At 44.9% G+C, this 20634-nt stretch overlaps 1 protein-coding gene across 2 annotated transcripts in view; it reads right to left on the bottom strand.

The window, feature by feature from the left end:
- Nucleotides 1-18073, bottom strand: part of RASGEF1B (RasGEF domain family member 1B) — a 627091-nt gene extending 609018 nt beyond the window's left edge. For both annotated transcript variants that reach the window (XM_082252850.1, XM_082252851.1), the window contains exon 1: nt 17656-18073. In XM_082252850.1, the coding sequence (XP_082108976.1) occupies nt 17656-17829 (174 nt within the window). In that variant the 5' untranslated portion in view covers nt 17830-18073. The remainder of the gene's footprint in view (nt 1-17655) is intronic.
- Nucleotides 18074-20634: the final 2561 nt, after the last annotated feature.

Raw genomic sequence — 20634 nt, 5'->3', positions numbered from 1 at the left:
TGGTTGTTAATGATGCCAGCGGCCACCCACTCCTTAACAACCAGTTATTTACAGTCTGTGTGAAGGACGCAGGCTTTTTACTACTAAAATACCGCATGACTTCAAAAAATAACTCATGTATTTTAGTAGCTTTTTTTTAATGAATGCTAAAAAACTTTTTGAAAAAGGCTGTGCAGTCTTACTGCATACTTGGATGTGGTAAGATACTGCTTTGTGAATAGAGCCCACTGTTATGGAACTTTTTGTTTTTAATTCTTAATTTAGTGTTCAAGGAATTCAGCATGCGACACATAACAGGAAAAAAAAAAAAAAAAAGGTACAACAGCATCATGTTATAATAATGACCAAATAGGCAACATACAATACAACTAGAAATAGAAAATATACACATGAAGAAGAGCGGTTAAAATAGCCCATGCAGGAATTACTTATGAATAGGGTTGAGCGGACACCTAGATGTCCGTGTTCGACGGGTTCGGCCGAACTTTAAAAAAAAGTCCGGGTCCGTGTCCCGGACTTTTACCGAACTTTTCCCGGACACCGAACCCCATTGAAGTCAATGGGGACCCGAACTTTAAGGCACTAAAATGGCTCTAAAACACCAAAGGAAAGGGCTAGAGTGCTGCAAATGGCAGCAAAACGTAATTAAGAGCATGGCAAGTGCTCTGCAAACAAATGTGGATAGGGAAATAACTTAAAACAACAAAAAAAAACAGAAAAATAAAACAATGTTCTTCTTCATCTCTGAAGGACGAGGCCCATATGGAGTAGGAGGGAGGTTGAGGTGGTGGTGGATGTGGCGGTGACATAGGCGTGCGCACAGGGTGTGCTGGGTGTGCCTGGGCACACCCTAATCACCTAGGGCACATAGCATTGCCAGTGAGGAGATGGGAAAGATCTCCCTGGGACCTGCTCTGCTCTATTTCTCCTTGCCTACAGGTACATGGCCCCGATACATTACTCTCCCTACTGGCAAACACATGCATGTGTATTTCAACTTTGGGGTGCACACCTTAATGCAATAGGCTGCGCACACCTATGGGCGGTGTAGGTGGAAGCGGCGGTGGAGGAGGACCAGGGCCGGATTAACAGCATCATGGGCTTGGTGCTGAGGATTTTGAAGGGCCTTAGGGCCGTGCCTTGCCATGCACCCAGAGGAGGAAGGGTGCAGCCATGCATGCCTAATTCAACATGGGATGCTGTCTCTGAAGCCCATAAACACATCCATGCATCGCCAACTGTCCCTCCTTGTCCGGCCTTCACGCTGTGTGGGGAGGTTCTGAGGGTGCTGCCTGGGGAAGCGAGCATAGAAGCCAGACTTCTGTGTTTACAAGTGACAGAAGAGCGGTAACAGTGAATATGGCCAACCCGGGGCCTATATAAAAGGTAGGGGCCTGGAGCTGCAGCTCCAATAGACCCTACATTAATCTGGCCCTGAGGAGGAGGACGAGGTAGCCAACACTGCTTCTTTTCACAAATTTTAAATGAGGGTACACCCCAAAAGAGTGAGAAAGAGCAAAAATGGAACAATGGGTGGGTAAGGTCGGTATCCATTGCTATTCTGCATAAGGTACGGAAAAGTCCCGTGGGATCCATGCCTGGTTCATTTTAATGAACGTGAGCTTGTCCACATTGTCTCTGGACAGGCGGCTGCGCTTGTCTGTTATAACGCCCCCAGCCGTGCTAAATACCCGTTCAGATAATACACTGGCTGCAGGGCACGCCAGCACCTCCAAGGCGTAAAGGGCAAGCTCAGGCCATGTGCCCAATTTGGAGACCCAGAAGTTGAAGGGGGCAGACCCGTCATTCACTACATGTAGGCGTGTGCACACATACTGCTCCACCATGTTGGTAAAATGCTGCCTCCTGCTAAGACGTTCCATCTGAGCTGCTGGTGCTGCTGTTTGTTGTGGCGTGCTGACAAAGCTTTTCCACATTTCGGCCATGCTAACCCTGCCTTCTGAGGTGCTGGCGGTGCCCTGGTTGCGTTGGCGACCTCCTCCTCCTCCTCCTCTGCCTTGTGCTTCCACTGTGGCCCCGCTGTCAGATGGGAATGCCAGCAGCATGGCGTCTACCAGCGTGCGCTTGTACTCGCGCATCTTGCGATCGCGCTCCAGTGAGTGAATTAAGGACGGTACGTTGTCCTTGTAACGGGGATCCAGCAGCGTGGCCACCCAGTAATCAGCACAAGTTAGAATGTGGGCAACTCGGCGGTCGTTGTGGAGACACTGCAGCATGTAATCGCTCATGTGTGCCAGGCTGCCCAGAGGCAACGAAAGGCTGTCCTCTGTGGGAGGTGTATGGTCCGTGTCCTCTGTATCCCCCCAGCCACGCACCAGTGATGGCCATGAGCTGGCCTGGGTGCCACCCTGCTGTGAACATGGTTCCATCTCCTCCTCCAGCTCCTCCTCCTCCTCATCCTCCTCATCCTCCAGAACTGTGCCCCTGCTGGACAATTGCGTCCCTGGCGTTTGCGTGTGCAGGAACCCACCCTCGGAGCCCCTTGCGAATGACTGCCCTGAAAGCCTTGGAAATGTTACCTCTTCATCCTCCTCCTCCTCCTCATCCTGTGCCACATCCTCTTCCATCATCGCCCGAATTGTTTTTTCAAGGAGGCATAGAAGTGGGATAGTTAAGCTGAGAACGGCGTCATTGCCACTGGCCATGTTGGTGGAGTACTCAAAACAGCGCAACAAGGCACACAGGTCTCGCATGGAGGCCCAGTTATTGGTGGTGAAGTGGTGCTGTTCCGCAGAGCGACTCACGCGTGCGTGCTGCAGCTGAAACTCCACTATGGCCTGCTGCTGCTCGCACAGTCTTTCCAGCATGTGCAAGGTGGAGTTCCACCTTGTGGGCACGTCACATATGAGGCGGTGAGCGGGAAGGCCGAAGTTACGCTGCAGCGCTGCCAGGCGAGCAGCAGCAGGGTGAGAACGCCGAAAGTGCGCACAAACGGCCCGCACTTTCTGCAGCAGCTCTGACATATCGGGGTAGTTTTTAAGGAACCTCTGCACCACCAAATTCAGCACATGCGCCAGGCAAGGGATGTGCGTCAAACCGGCTAGGCCCAGAGCTGCTATGAGATTTCGCCCGTTATCGCACACCACCAGGCCGGGCTTGAGGCTCGCTGGCAGCAACCACTCATTTGTCTGCTGTTCCATGCTCCTCCACAACTCCTGCGCGGTGTGTGGTTTGTCCCCCAAACAGGCAAGTTGTAAAACTGCCTGCTGTCGTTTACCCCTGGCCGTGCTGAAGTTGGTGGTGAAGGTGTTACGCTGTCCGGATGAGGAGGCGGTAGAGGATGAGGAAGCGGAGTAGGAGGAGTTAGGAACAGGAGGCAAACTGAAGCGCCCTGCAATCCTCGGTGGTGGAAGGACATGCGCCAAATTGCTATCCGCCTCAGGCCCATCCGCCACTGCATTTACCCAGTGTGCCGTTAGGGAGATATAACGCCCCTGACCGTGCTTACTGGTCCACGTATCCGTAGTTAGGTGGACCTTGGCACAGATGGCGTTGCGCAGTGCACACCTGATTTTTTCCCCCACTTGGTTGTGCAGGGAAGGGATGGCTTGCCTGGAAAAGTAGTGGCGGCTGGGCACGACGTACTGTGGGACAGCCACCGACATAAGGTTTTTAAAACTGTGCGTCTCCACCAGACGGAATGACAGCATTTCAAAGGCCAATAATTTTGAAATGCTGGCATTCAGGGCCAGGGATCGCGGGTGGGTAGGGGGGTACTTCCTCTTCCTCTCAAGTGTTTGGGAGATGGAAAGCTGAACGCTTCCACGGGACATTGTGGAGATGGTTGTTGGTGACCCAGGTGGTGGTGTTGCTGACAGATCGTCTGTTTGCGGGGTGGCAGGTGCCGGTATCACTACAGATGTGGCTGGAGCGGCCGAGACTGCAGCAGAAGAGGAAGCAGGATGAGCCAGAGACGTTTCTTGGTTTTGAAGGTGTGTACTCCACTGCAGCTCGTGCTTTGCACTTAGATGCCTGATCATGCAGGTTGTGCTCAGGTTGAGAAGGTTCATGCCTCGCTTCAAGCTCTGATTGCACAGGGTGCAAACCACTCGTGTCCTGTCATCAGCACATTTTCTAAAGAACTTCCACGCTAGAGAACTCCTTTGAGCTGACTTTGGTGCGCTCGTTCCCTTGCTGCGTTGGGCAGTAGCGGGCGTAGTGTCTAGGGCACGGCCGCTCCGCTTCTGCACCCTGCTCCCTCTTCTGCTGTGCTGGTGGCTCTGTGCGACCACCGCCTCTTCCTCCAAACTACTCAGTTCACCTGCATGACGTTCATTCCATGTGGGGTCGAGGACCTCATCGTCCTCCACATCATCTTCCACCCAGTCTTCACCCCTGCCCTCCTTGTCGGTCTCCACAATGCTGAACGCCGCAGCAGTTGGCACCTGCGTTTCGTCATCATCGGAGACGTGCTGCGATGATCCTTGCATGTACTCATCTTGAGGAATAAGTGGTTGGGCATCGCTGCACTCAATCTCTTCCACTTCTGGGGCAGGGCTAGGTGGATGGCCCTGGGAAACCCTGCTGACAGAGTCCTCAAAAAGAATAAGAGACTGCTGTATGGCTTGGGGCTCAGACTGCTGGCCTGATTTGCAAGGGGGTGAGGTGAAAGACGGTTGGACATTGGCTGCAGGTGCCAACTCTGACCTTTCTGCAGTAGACTGGGTGGGAGACAATGTGAAGGAACTGGAGGCACTGTCAGCAGCAAACCAATCTACTATCGCCTCAACTTGTTCTGGCCTCATCACTTCTAGGGGCGTTTGATGCCCTACCAAATACTGATGCAGGTTCTGTCGCCTACTCACACTTGAGGAAGGTGTTTCACTTGTGCGTGTAGCTGGCACAGATCGACCATGTCCTCTCCTTGCAACAGGAGCTCTACCAGCAGCACCACGACCCAGGCCACGGCCCTTATTTGACGGTCTCCTCATATTTCTGTAATTTAAGATCTTGCCCTAGAAAGGTTTTTATTGAATAGCGGAATAGAAAATATGATCCAAAAAAAGTGTATGTATATCACACGTACACAACCACACTAGGCCCCAATTACTATTGTTTGTACCCCTAAAAGGCTAGATGAGGAGTAGGGGGAGTATGGAACAGGCAGCACCCTCAAACCTTCAGAAGTATGAGATGAACCCCAACAACTTGGAAAGGTGGATCTCTCTCACACGTACCGACACAGACTATCCCGCAATTCAATTGATCCTCAAAGGTTTTTATTGAATAGCGGAATAGGAAATATGATCAAAAAAAGTGTATGTATCTCGCACGTACACAACCACACTAGGCCCCAATTACTATTGTTTGTACCCCTAAAAGGCTAGATGAGGAGTAGGGGGGGGTATGGAACAGGCAGCACCCTCAAACCTTCAGAAGTATGAGATGAACCCCAACAACTTGGAAAGGTGGATCTCTCTCACACGTACCGACACAGACTATCCCGCAATTCAATTGATCCCCAAAGGTTTTTATTGAATAGCGGAATAGGAAATATGATCAAAAAAAGTGTATGTATCTCACACGTACAGAAACACACTAGGCCCCAATTACTATTGTTTGTACACCTAAAAGGATGGATGAGGAGGAGGAGGAGTATGGAACAGGCAGCACCCTCAAAGCTTCAGAAGTATGAGATGAACCCCAAAAACTTGGAAAGGTGGATCTCACACGTACCGACACAGACTATCCCGCAATTTAATTGATCCCCAAAGGTTTTTATTGAATAGCGGAATAGGAAATATGATCAAAAAATGTGTATGTATCTCACACGTACAGAAGCACACTAGGCCCCAATTACTATTGTTTGTACACCTAAAAGGATGGATGAGGAGGAGGAGGAGTATGGAACAGGCAGCACCCTCAAAGCTTCAGAAGTATGAGATGAACCCCAAAAACTTGGAAAGGTGGATCTCACACGTACCGACACAGACTATCCCGCAATTTAATTGATCCCCAAAGGTTTTTATTGAATAGCGGAATAGGAAATATGATCAAAAAAAGTGTATGTATCTCGCACGTACAGAAACACACTAGGCCCCAATTACTATTGTTTGTACACCTAAAAGGATGGATGAGGAGGAGGAGGAGTATGGAACAGGCAGCACCCTCAAAGCTTCAGAAGTATGAGATGAACCCCAAAAACTTGGAAAGGTGGATCTCACACGTACCGACACAGACTATTCCGCAATTTAATTGATCCCCAAAGGTTTTTATTGAATAGCGGAATAGGAAATATGATCAAAAAATGTGTATGTATCTCACACGTACAGAAGCACACTAGGCCCCAATTACTATTGTTTGTACACCTAAAAGGATGGATGAGGAGGAGGAGGAGTATGGAACAGGCAGCACCCTCAAAGCTTCAGAAGTATGAGATGAACCCCAAAAACTTGGAAAGGTGGATCTCACACGTACCGACACAGACTATCCCGCAATTTAATTGATCCCCAAAGGTTTTTATTGAATAGCGGAATAGGAAATATGATCAAAAAAAGTGTATGTATCTCGCACGTACAGAAACACACTAGGCCCCAATTACTATTGTTTGTACACCTAAAAGGATGGATGAGGAGGAGGAGGAGTATGGAACAGGCAGCACCCTCAAAGCTTCAGAAGTATGAGATGAACCCCAAAAACTTGGAAAGGTGGATCTCACACGTACCGACACAGACTATTCCGCAATTTAATTGATCCCCAAAGGTTTTTATTGAATAGCGGAATAGGAAATATGATCAAAAAATGTGTATGTATCTCACACGTACAGAAGCACACTAGGCCCCAATTACTATTGTTTGTACACCTAAAAGGATGGATGAGGAGGAGGAGGAGTATGGAACAGGCAGCACCCTCAAAGCTTCAGAAGTATGAGATGAACCCCAAAAACTTGGAAAGGTGGATCTCACACGTACCGACACAGACTATTCCGCAATTTAATTGATCCCCAAAGGTTTTTATTGAATAGCGGAATAGGAAATATGATCAAAAAATGTGTATGTATCTCACACGTACAGAAGCACACTAGGCCCCAATTACTATTGTTTGTACACCTAAAAGGATGGATGAGGAGGAGGAGGAGTATGGAACAGGCAGCACCCTCAAAGCTTCAGAAGTATGAGATGAACCCCAAAAACTTGGAAAGGTGGATCTCACACGTACCGACACAGACTATCCCGCAATTTAATTGATCCCCAAAGGTTTTTATTGAATAGCGGAATAGGAAATATGATAAAAAAAAGTGTATGTATCTCGCACGTACACAACCACACTAGGCCCCAATTACTATTGTTTGTACCCCTAAAAGGCTAGATGAGGAGTAGGGGGGGTATGGAACAGGCAGCACCCTCAAACCTTCAGAAGTATGAGATGAACCCCAACAACTTGGAAAGGTGGATCTCTCTCACACGTACCGACACAGACTATCCCGCAATTCAATTGATCCTCAAAGGTTTTTATTGAATAGCGGAATAGGAAATATGATCAAAAAAAGTGTATGTATCTCGCACGTACACAACCACACTAGGCCCCAATTACTATTGTTTGTACCCCTAAAAGGCTAGATGAGGAGTAGGGGGGGTATGGAACAGGCAGCACCCTCAAACCTTCAGAAGTATGAGATGAACCCCAACAACTTGGAAAGGTGGATCTCTCTCACACGTACCAACACAGACTATCCCCCAATTTAACTGATCCCCAGAGGTTTTTGATTAAATAGCGGAATAGAAAATATGATCCCAAAAAAGTGTATGTATATCACACGTACACAACCACACTAGGCCCCAATTACTATTGTTTGTACCCCTAAAAGGCTAGGAGTAGGGGGAGTATGGAACAGGCAGCACCCTCAAACCTTCAGAAGTATGAGATGAACCCCAACAACTTGGAAAGGTGGATCTCTCTCACACGTACCAACACAGACTATCCCCCAATTTAACTGATCCCCAAAGGTTTTTGATTAAATAGCGGAATAGAAAATATGATCCCAAAAAAGTGTATGTATATCACACGTACACAACCACACTAGGCCCCAATTACTATTGTTTGTACCCCTAAAAGGCTAGGAGTAGGGGGAGTATGGAACAGGCAGCACCCTCAAACCTTCAGAAGTATGAGATGAACCCCAACAACTTGGAAAGGTGGATCTCTCTCACACGTACCAACACAGACTATCCCCCAATTTAACTGATCCACAAAGGTTTTTGATTAAATAGCGGAATAGAAAATATGATCCCAAAAAAGTGTATGTATATCACACGTACACAACCACACTAGGCCCCAATTACTATTGTTTGTACCCCTAAAAGGCTAGGAGTAGGGGGGAGTATGGAACAGGCAGCACCCTCAAACCTTCAGAAGTATGAGATGAACCCCAACAACTTGGAAAGGTGGATCTCTCTCACACGTACCAACACAGACTATCCCCCAATTTAACTGATCCCCAGAGGTTTTTGATTAAATAGCGGAATAGAAAATATGATCCCAAAAAAGTGTATGTATATCACACGTACACAACCACACTAGGCCCCAATTACTATTGTTTGTACCCCTAAAAGGCTAGGAGTAGGGGGAGTATGGAACAGGCAGCACCCTCAAACCTTCAGAAGTATGAGATGAACCCCAACAACTTGGAAAGGTGGATCTCTCTCACACGTACCAACACAGACTATCCCCCAATTTAACTGATCCCCAAAGGTTTTTGATTAAATAGCGGAATAGAAAATATGATCCCAAAAAAGTGTATGTATATCACACGTACACAACCACACTAGGCCCCAATTACTATTGTTTGTACCCCTAAAAGGCTAGGAGTAGGGGGAGTATGGAACAGGCAGCACCCTCAAACCTTCAGAAGTATGAGATGAACCCCAACAACTTGGAAAGGTGGATCTCTCTCACACGTACCAACACAGACTATCCCCCAATTTAACTGATCCCCAGAGGTTTTTGATTAAATAGCGGAATAGAAAATATGATCCCAAAAAAGTGTATGTATATCACACGTACACAACCACACTAGGCCCCAATTACTGTTGTTTGTACCCCTAAAAGGCTAGGAGTAGGGGGAGTATGGAACAGGCAGCACCCTCAAACCTTCAGAAGTATGAGATGAACCCCAACAACTTGGAAAGGTGGATCTCTCTCACACGTACCAACACAGACTATCCCCCAATTTAACTGATCCCCAAAGGTTTTTGATTAAATAGCGGAATAGAAAATATGATCCCAAAAAAGTGTATGTATATCACACGTACACAACCACACTAGGCCCCAATTACTATTGTTTGTACCCCTAAAAGGCTAGGAGTAGGGGGAGTATGGAACAGGCAGCACCCTCAAACCTTCAGAAGTATGAGATGAACCCCAACAACTTGGAAAGGTGGATCTCTCTCACACGTACCAACACAGACTATCCCCCAATTTAACTGATCCCCAAAGGTTTTTGATTAAATAGCGGAATAGAAAATATGATCCCAAAAAAGTGTATGTATATCACACGTACACAACCACACTAGGCCCCAATTACTATTGTTTGTACCCCTAAAAGGCTAGGAGTAGGGGGAGTATGGAACAGGCAGCACCCTCAAACCTTCAGAAGTATGAGATGAACCCCAACAACTTGGAAAGGTGGATCTCTCTCACACGTACCAACACAGACTATCCCCCAATTTAACTGATCCCCAGAGGTTTTTGATTAAATAGCGGAATAGAAAATATGATCCCAAAAAAGTGTATGTATATCACACGTACACAACCACACTAGGCCCCAATTACTATTGTTTGTACCCCTAAAAGGCTAGGAGTAGGGGGAGTATGGAACAGGCAGCACCCTCAAACCTTCAGAAGTATGAGATGAACCCCAACAACTTGGAAAGGTGGATCTCTCTCACACGTACCAACACAGACTATCCCCCAATTTAACTGATCCCCAAAGGTTTTTGATTAAATAGCGGAATAGAAAATATGATCCCAAAAAAGTGTATGTATATCACACGTACACAACCACACTAGGCCCCAATTACTATTGTTTGTACCCCTAAAAGGCTAGGAGTAGGGGGAGTATGGAACAGGCAGCACCCTCAAACCTTCAGAAGTATGAGATGAACCCCAACAACTTGGAAAGGTGGATCTCTCTCACACGTACCAACACAGACTATCCCCCAATTTAACTGATCCCCAAAGGTTTTTGATTAAATAGCGGAATAGAAAATATGATCCCAAAAAAGTGTATGTATATCACACGTACACAACCACACTAGGCCCCAATTACTATTGTTTGTACCCCTAAAAGGCTAGGAGTAGGGGGAGTATGGAACAGGCAGCACCCTCAAACCTTCAGAAGTATGAGATGAACCCCAACAACTTGGAAAGGTGGATCTCTCTCACACGTACCAACACAGACTATCCCCCAATTTAACTGATCCCCAGAGGTTTTTGATTAAATAGCGGAATAGAAAATATGATCCCAAAAAAGTGTATGTATATCACACGTACACAACCACACTAGGCCCCAATTACTATTGTTTGTACCCCTAAAAGGCTAGGAGTAGGGGGAGTATGGAACAGGCAGCACCCTCAAACCTTCAGAAGTATGAGATGAACCCCAACAACTTGGAAAGGTGGATCTCTCTCACACGTACCAACACAGACTATCCCCCAATTTAACTGATCCCCAGAGGTTTTTGATTAAATAGCGGAATAGAAAATATGATCCCAAAAAAGTGTATGTATATCACACGTACACAACCACACTAGGCCCCAATTACTATTGTTTGTACCCCTAAAAGGCTAGGAGTAGGGGGGAGTATGGAACAGGCAGCACCCTCAAACCTTCAGAAGTATGAGATGAACCCCAACAACTTGGAAAGGTGGATCTCTCTCACACGTACCAACACAGACTATCCCCCAATTTAACTGATCCCCAAAGGTTTTTGATTAAATAGCGGAATAGAAAATATGATCCCCAAAAAAGTGTATGTATATCACACGTACACAACCACACTAGGCCCCAATTACTATTGTTTGTACCCCTAAAAGGCTAGATGAGGAGTAGGGGGAGTATGGAACAGGCAGCACCCTCAAACCTTCAGTATGAGATTGTGTTCACTGTACCCCACAAAGATTGAGTTCACTGCACCCCACAATGATTGTGTTCACTGCACCCCACAAAGATTGTGTTCACTGCACCTCACAAAGATTGTGTTCACTGTACCCCCCAAAGATTTTGTTCACTGCACCCCACAAAGATTCTGTTCACTGTACCCCACAAAGATTGTGTTCACTGCACCCCAAAAAGATTGTGTTCACTGCACCCCAAAAAGGATGTTGTTCACTGCACCCCAAAAAGGATGTTGTTCACTCCACCCCAAAAAGATTGTGTTCACTGCACCCCACAAAGATTGTGTTCACTGCACCCCAAAAAGATTGTGTTCACTGCACCCCAAAAATGATTTTGTTCACTGCACCCCAAAAAGGATTTTGTTCACTGCACCCCAAAAAGGATGTTGTTCACTCCACCCCAAAAAGATTGTGTTCACTGCACCCCAAAAAGATTGTGTTCACTGCACCCCACAAAGGATTTTGTTCACTGCACCCCAAAAAGATTGTGTTCACTGCACCCCAAAAAGGATGTTGTTCACTGCACCCCAAAAAGGATTTTGTTCACTGCACCCCAAAAAGATTGTGTTCACTGCACCCCACAAAGGATTTTGTTCACTGCACCCCACAAAGATTGTGTTCACTGCACACCAAAAAGGATTGTGTTCACTGCACCCCAAAAAGATTTTGTTCACTGCACCCCAAAAAGATTGTGTTCACTGCAGCCCAAAAAGATTGTGTTCACTGCAGCCCAAAAAGATTGTGTTCACTGCAGCCCAAAAAGATTGTGTTCACTGCAGCCCAAAAAGATTGTGTTCACTGCAGCCCAAAAAGATTGTGTTCACTGCAGCTCACACACAGAAAAATGGATGTGGATCACTGACACCTGCCTATCTCCAATCCCACACCACACAGCAATATCGATTGTAGTTTGTAGAACACAGTTTCCCTAAAATTCAGCAGACTCTGTCCCTAACAGGATTGAGAAGAGATCGTAGATCAGGATTGAGTGCAGATTCACCCCACCCCCCACACAGCAATATCGATTGTAGTTTGTAGAACACAGTTTCCCTAAAATTCAGCAGACTCTGTCCCTAACAGGATTGAGAAGAGATCGTAGATCAGGATTGAGTGCAGATTCACCCCACCCCCCACACAGCAATATCGATTGTAGTTTGTAGAACACAGTTTCCCTAAAATTCAGCAGACTCTGTCCCTAACAGGATTGAGAAGAGATCGTAGATCAGGATTGAGTGCAGATTCACCCCACCCCCCACACAGCAATATCGATTGTAGTTTGTAGAAGACACTGACCCTATATAATTCAGCAGACTCTATCCCTAAAATGCCTACAACTCGCCCTGCCTAAACACTCCGACCTGTCCCTCAATTCTATCCGGACACAAATGGTTTTTTCCTGCCTATCTTTCCCTAATCAGCAGCCAGCACGTTGATGTGTGCTCTCTGTCCCTGAATCTAAGCAGCATAATGACGCCGCTGCGGCTGCCTCGAACTTATAAAGACTTGGTCACATGCTTCAGACGGCCAATCACAGCTACTGAGACATTTGCAGGCATGGCTGGGATGGCTTAAGGCACACCAGTTAAACGATTGTTGATTGGCTGTTGAAAGCCCGCCATGAAAAGAGCGCCAAAGCATGCAAAACCCGGAAATAAAACGACCGAACACGGATTTTTACCCGAACATACAGTAAAGTGTCCGTGTCCGTGTTCGGGTACAAAAAATCCAATTATTCGGTACGAACACGAATAATACAGTCCGTGTTCGCTCAACACTACTTATGAAGTCTATGGGCTGTTGGCATTCAGCAATTAAAGGCAAATTCTGATATATTTCATACAATTTACATGGAGAAAAATTAATCCTTACAACAGGTATACTACAAAAAAAGTGACAGAAAGGAGTATTAGTAGAAGAAAGAAAAACTCAGATAGGGAAAACTAGAGGAGATGAAAAAAAAGAGAAAGTGGGAAGAGGGTGGGTCAGGAATGGGGAGGAAAAGGTTAGATGAAAGGAACTTTCTCACTTTTGGATGATGCAATTGATAAGGTCAAAGAAGCTAGACTATTCCAAAAGAAAAAGTCATGGCTGAGAGGCAAAGGGGGTCTGATTTCTATAATGGAAATAGGGAGTCTAGGTCTTCCAGTATTTGTCCTCCCCTTCAAAATCATAGTGAGACTTTCCATTTCCTCGATCTCTTCAATCCTTTCCTTCCAATGAGCAAATGTCAGGGGGTTTGTACTTTTTCATAGTGCGGGAAAACAAGCCTTCGCTGCTGTAAGCAAATGTTTGATAGTGTTATGTAACTTCACATACAGCTTAGGCTCGGTTCACATTTATGCGATGCGGGAAGGCTGCGAATTCGCAGCCTGTTCCCGCATCGCACACGCACCCCCGGCAGTTCACTGCCATATGCGATACGCTGGGGGTGTCAATGTAATCTTAACGACACCCCCAGTTTGATCGCATATCGTAGTGCGATCGTGCAGTTCGCACAGGAGCGGATCGCACAAGTGTGAACCGCTGTGCGATCCGATCCTGATGCGGCTGCAAAAATGCCTCCTGTGCGTGTTTGCTGCGGGTGCGATGCGAATTTAGCCATACAAACTGTATGGCTAAACTCGCACCGCACAGCTGATCGCATGTAATGTCGGAGCAGTGCGCTCCGATATTACATGCAAACCCGGCACTCGCACAAATGTGAACCGAGGCTTACAGGCATCTCACAAGCATGTAATTTAGATGACTAGAGCTTTACCCACTTCACCTTCAAAGTCACAGCAGAAAAATCAGCACCCTTTTGTCACCATATATTAGATAATTTATACAATTTTTATTTTTTTTGCATTGGTAATGTTCATGTCCCCCATGGAAGTGCCCAGCTCCCAATTCCCTTTGTTTAAAAATTCCTTGCCTTTTGACCCTAGCAAACTGAACGGATTTTGAAGAATAACCCCACACCTTTAGATTTGGAGTTCAAATTTAAGTTTCGTATTTATGGACTTCTCGCCACAGCGTGTGGGGTTCATTTTTTCCCTTTGAAAGGGATCTTCAGTCAGTTAAAAAAAAAATAGTCAACAGCTACAAATGCTGTAGCTGCTGGCTTTTAACAAAAGAACACTTACCTGTCCAGGGATCCACCTCCATCCTTACCAGGGCACCGCCATCTTGGATGTGGGAAGTCAGCTGTGATTCCCTGAGACTTCACAGCTGGCTTCCCACTATGCATGCTCTTGTTTTGCTGTGGTTTAGAAGTGGACCCACAGCCTCCTGGGACCTGTGATGTGTCCCAGGAGATTGTGGGTGAGGGGGATGCAAACCTCCACAGGGATCGCCTAGGATCTAGGCAAAAGTGGGAAGTAGGAAAGGGTACTTGCCAAAAACAGACATCTTCTCCCCCCATAAAATGCCAAAAATTTTAGGAGGGGGGATTAGACAAAGCAGAACTTCCCTTTTAGGGTGAAGTTTTGCTTTAACCCGTCTTAGCCTGCCACTGGGTTGAGTTGAAATAGCATACTAACCCGCCCAGTGAATCCAGCACTGTCCTACTGTGACCCTCACTGCACACCAGGTCCTACATCATCCTCATTCTTTTTGACGTCATCAGGTTACCAGCTGTCCCTTCCAGGTCCCAAAAGCTGTCCCCCCGATGATACACACTACACATGTGCAGAATGGTAAAAATGGATTTCAATACACGTTAGGAGGCTGTGGCTGGCTGGGACTATGTTATTCTCACCAAGAGTTCTGAAAGTCCTAGCCAGTAATGAAAAAAAAAATAGTTACTAAAAACTTTAAACCTGTGTTTGTGTGAGAGAGGTTTGGGGAGAGCATTTATATGTAAAGTTGAAAAACTGGGTGAAGATTTTCTTTAACTGAAAAGTCCCATATGTACAAATAATATTTTAGGCAATACAAACTTTACAGAAATTTTAAGCCTTTCCCAATCTATTCAAATTAAGAGAAAAAACAGCTGGATTTATATTCTATCAACTATTAAGCTCTAATGAGCAGGGCCCTCTAATTCCTCCTGTATTGAATTGTATTGTAACTGTATTGTCTTCCCTCACATTGTAAAGCGCTGCGCAAACTGTTGGCGCTTTATAAATCCTGTATAATAATAATATAATAATAACTATGTAACGCCATAAGGAAAGATCAAGAGACCTCAGGTTTGTCTAGTGATCAGATCCCCTCACTGCTTTATCAAAAGCGCGTGTCTGCTCCAGTGACTTCATAGGGGGATTCCTTTGATAGCTAGACAGAAAGCAGCGGTGTGTGCAGTAACGTCGATTATTAATGAACTTCATGGAGATGCTTTTGCACACTAGGTCATTTATTCACAAAAGCCAGCCCCCGCCCCCTAATTTGACTGCACCCAAAATGAAACCCACATTAACCACTTTACGACCGCTCACATTGCTGCTGCTGCGGCAATGTGGCTCCTTATCGTCCAGCGACGTAGACCGTCGCGCGCACGCCGCCGGAGGCTCGCTCACGCTGTTTTCAGTCACAGCGGGAGTCGGGCCAGGGGAGGAGCGGCGGTGATCACCGCCACTCTTCCCCGATCGTCGGGGATCGAGTGTGGAGATCCGGCCGCTTGTGTAAACAAAGCGGGCAGATCTCCTAAGTGACAGGCAGGGACAGATTGCAGGATTCAGCATAGCTGAACCTGCGATCTGTCCCTGTGTCACTCAGTCACCTCCCCCCACACACGTCAGTAAGCACCAGGCATACATTAATCCCTTGATCACCAATAAAAATTAACCCCTTCCCTGCCAGTGTAATTTTTACAGTAACAGTGCATATTTATAGCACTGATTACTGTAGTAATGTCACTGGTACCCCCAAAAGTGTCAAAAATGTCAGTCAAGGGTACGATCTGTCCGCCGCAATGTCGCAGTCCCACAAAAAAAATCGCAGATCGCCGCCAGATCGCCGCCATTACTAGTTAAAAAAAAACAATAAAAATAACATAAATTTCCCGTAGTTAGTAACTGCGATAACTTTTGCGCAAACCAATCAAAATACGCTTATTGCGATTTTTTTTTACCAAAAATATGTAGCAGAAAACAAATTGGCAAAAAAAGTTAAAAAATTTTGATTTTTACATTTTTTTTTGGGGGGGGGGGGGGAATTTCATATAAAAAAATGTAAAAAATGTTGTTATTTTTTCAAAATTGTCGCTCTTTTTTTGTATATAGCACAAAAAGTAAAAATCGCACAGGTGATCAAATACCACTAATAGAAAGCTCTATTTGTGGGGGGAAAAAAATAATTATTATAATAAAATAATTACAATAAAATAAAATAATTATAATAATAAAAATTATAATAATAATTTGGGTACAGCATTGCACGACCGCGCAATTGTCCGTTAAAGTAACGCAGTGCCGAATTGCAAAATATGGCCTGGTCAGGAAGGGGGTAAAATCTTCCGGTCTTAAAGCGGTTACAAATACGCTCATTAAGAATTTTTTTGTCAAAGACATGTAGCTAAATACATTTTGGCCTAAATATATGACAAAAATTGAATATATTGAATATTTTTTAACTGTCAAAGTAGAAAAATATTGTTATTTTTTCAAAATTGTCGCATTTTTTTATTAATATCGCAAAAAAATGAAAATCGCACAGGTGATCAAATACCACCAAAAGAAAGCTCTGTTTGTGGGGAAAAAAGGACGTAAATTTCGTTTGGGTACGGCGTTGCATGACTGCGCAATTGTCAGTTAAAGTCACACAGTTCCGAATCGCAAAAAGTGGCCTGGACGTAAGACAGCAAAATCCTCCGGTGGTAAAGTGGTTAATTAAGTTAGCACCAAAATATAATGCAGTATATGATACATTTTACATCAAGTGTGTTTTAATGAATACATTTACTCCATTGTAAAATACTGAATGGGTTGGTGATATGGTCCCTTTAAGGTTCATCAGATCGGTGGCAACATCCCAACCCACGTCAAATTTTCAGCCATGTGCAGAAAACAGAAACAACATCTGCAATGTAAGCCTGTACACCCCCAACAAACAGAAGCCAGTACTTTTCAGTTAGTTGTTGTGGATGTTACATTGACACGTAGTGCTTTGTCATATAGCTGGAGCCTTCATTTAAATAAAATTAGATTTGCACACAAACCGCATTATTTTGCTGAACAGCCTGAGCAGACATTAAAAATCGATTGTCCCAGTACTGTCATTTTCAATCTGCAGTCTCCTCTACATCTGTATACACTACCAGCATCAATGCATGTTGCACCATGTGTAAGACACTAGTTATTTTGAAAACCTTCAAAAGGACATCCTTTCAGCCTGGAATGTCAGCAATAATGTGCCTTGTTTATGTCTTTCAGCGTATTCCACATTGAATCTGTGAAAGTTCTCTGCAGCATCCCTCCGAGGATAAAGAGCAAGCAGCATGCAAGGTGAGCTGTCCAGCAATGCAGCATCCCACCCTCCCAGACACACACACACAACACATGGTCGCAGTCTGCCACCCCCTTCGTCTTTGGCACTCACCTCAAACGTAGGAGACGCACCCTTGTCTCGCAATGTGCAGCCCAGAAGCTCTGCGAAAAACTTTGCCATATACAAGCAGTGTAGAATGGTAATGTCTAGGAGCTGCAGATATTGCAGTAAAATTCCGTCCAAGTGTTTATTATCCAGAGATCTCCGGGAGGATGCTATCAGCATCAAGGCAGGCGCACAAATTCCGCTTATGCCACCCAGCCAACAGTAGGACAAGTAAGGTGCAGCTCCATGCGACGTCTCAGGTCCAGCATTGTGAGCTTGCTGGGTAGACACAAGGGGACTTCAAAATGGAAAAAAAATCACTAGCGCTGTCTAGGCTTTTGATGTCTGTTCCTAGCCTTTCCAGCTGAATGTCACTATTACCATAGTAAAAGAGAAAAGGGCCCGCAGAGGGGGTAAAGAGAGGGACAACGCTGCAGCTCCCAGCGAAGACACATCCGACAGGCAACAACACTGCTTCAAACTCTTTAGCTGGAGGGATCTGTAATGCACAGCACAGCTACTGCTGCAACCGTGTGGGTGCATTAATAAGGTGGATAATGGCTTTGTCACAGTTACGGTAGTATAGGCACTGCAAGACAGCTAAAGATTTGTGACACATAAAGCATGTATTTTTTTTGTTACAGGCGCTGTATCACTTAGCTTTGGCTTGTAAAAGTTAGCGATTTCCAGCCTTTAAATTATAGCGTATGTAAAATTGGCATTATTTTATACGCCACTGTGCCGTGCGGGGTGTTCAAATGTAACTTCACTTTTGTTGAGAAAAAAAAAACATTCCCCTCTGGGTGATCTATGTGCATTGCAAGGATTTTAACAAATGTTGTTGCAGATTCCTACCTTTTGTTATTCTGAAGAAATCCCTGTGTGTTTTTCTGTGTCCATGTGGGAAAGTGAGTCTAATTTATTTTTATTTATTTCAGGTACTTATATAGCGCTGTCAATTTACGCAGCACTTTACATATACATTGTACATTCACATCAGTCCCTACCCTCAAGGAGCTTACAATCTAAGGTCCCTAACTCACATACATACACAGTAGGGCCAATTTTATACAGGATCCAATTAACCTACCAGCATGTCTTTGGAGTGTGGGAGGAAACCAGAGTACCCGGAGGAAACCCACGCAGGCACAGGGAGAACACGTAAACTCCAGGCAGGTAGTGTCGTGGTTGGGATTCGAACCAGCGACCCTAGTGCTGCTAGGTGAAAGTGCTAACCAATACACCACTGTGCCGCCCCCAATGGGAGTGGTTTCATAATTAGCAATCAGCTGCTGCACTAGCAAGGCTCTAATGAGGAAAGTTGCTGGGCCTGTATCCCTTTAGGAGTATCTCACCAAAAATGACATTTTTGTTGCAGGGGATGCCTGAAATCTGACTTGTATCTTAGGGAGACTTCTGGAAAATCAGTGAGCCAATCCCAAAGCAGGAAATGATGTTTCTGGGGTGTGGTCAGTACACATTCTGTGTACAGAAAAGCTCCAGGTAGCCATATTGCATTGCATTTTCAGAAACTTAAAGAGCTGCCGATTTAAAAGGAAAAGTGATTTTTAATAACATTCAATCACAGTATGACTTGAGTCGCCATTGTATATGCTACATTATTTTTTCTTTACTTGCAATTTTTATACCCCACAAAAGTAGAGTTATGCTTTAAAGTGTCCACTTTTGCAGTCAAATTTGGATAACACCTACTTTATATTTCCTACGTATTCTCATTCACGTAGCATAGCTTTAAAAAAATATTTTAAAATTAGTAGCAATTTACCTTTTTTAGATACTCTTTTCTGGAAACTCCAGCACTGAAAAATCCTACTTTATTCTCTTTGTTTATGAGGGGGTTTGGGAGCTGTTCTTGACATAATTAAAGGGTACCTCTTCTTTCGTTTGTGAAAAAAAATAGCAAATAAAGAAAAAACAATATAGCGTATACAATTGCCACACAAATCATATTGCAATTGGATGTTATTAAAAATGACCTTTCATTGCAGATGACAATACATTTTTATTTCCACCGTTCTTAACAAAAAAAAAAAATTACCTTTCATTTTCAATCTGAAGCCACTGTAATTTTCTGTAACTGCAATGCAATATGGCTACCTGGAGCTGTTCTGTATACAGAATGTGTCCTGACCACACCCCAGAAACATCATTTCCTGCTTGTGTGATTGGCACACCAATTTTCCCAGAAGTCTGCCTAAGGCTGGCCATACATTATACAATTTTCTGTACAATGTTCTTAAAATTTACCTTCAACTTTGTAGTACAAAGGCCTGCCTAAATGGATACAGCTGAAAGTGTTGTTTAGTTTTGACCTCGTATTATATGCTTTGTGGTACACCTAAGAGAAAATTGTACAAGAAAATTGAATATGTATGGCCAGCCTAAGATAAAAGTCAGATTTCCGGCATCCCCTGCAACACAAATGTCATTTTTGGTGAGATACTCCCAATAGAAACACGTCTAAAGAGATGCAGACCCAGCAGCTTTCCTCAATAGAGCCCTGCAGCTGCTACAGCTGATAGATAATTATGAAACCACTCCCATTAGACCAACTCAGCAGAGAGACACAGAGGAACAAACAATGATTTCTTCAGAATAACAAACTAGGAATCTGCAACAAAGTTTGTTAAAATCCTTATAAGATCACCCAGAGGGGAATGCTTTTTTTCTCAACAAAAGTGGAGTTTAGGTCCGTAAACACGATAAGAAAATCTGACGGGAAAATTCGTCCGACGACCGATCTTCCGATTTTCGGATTGTTAGTATGATGCTTTCGACAGCTGACTCCGACTTTTCGGCTGACAAAATCCTGATGTGCAGGCTATAAAATTTTTGTCGTCCGTCAAAACAACGTCCGATTTTCGTCTGATTGGTACAGATTTTGACGGAAAAAAATCTTAAGAGCAAGACTAGGCATGCTCAGAGACTAAAGAACACATACAAAACAATCCAACACATGACATC

The sequence above is a fragment of the Pelophylax lessonae genome, assembly GCF_965119305.1.
Source record: "Pelophylax lessonae genome assembly, chromosome: 1".
Classification (NCBI taxonomy): Eukaryota; Metazoa; Chordata; class Amphibia; order Anura; family Ranidae; genus Pelophylax; species Pelophylax lessonae.
Note: the sequence above shows the minus strand (reverse complement) of the source record. Positions and strands in the feature narration are given on the sequence as shown.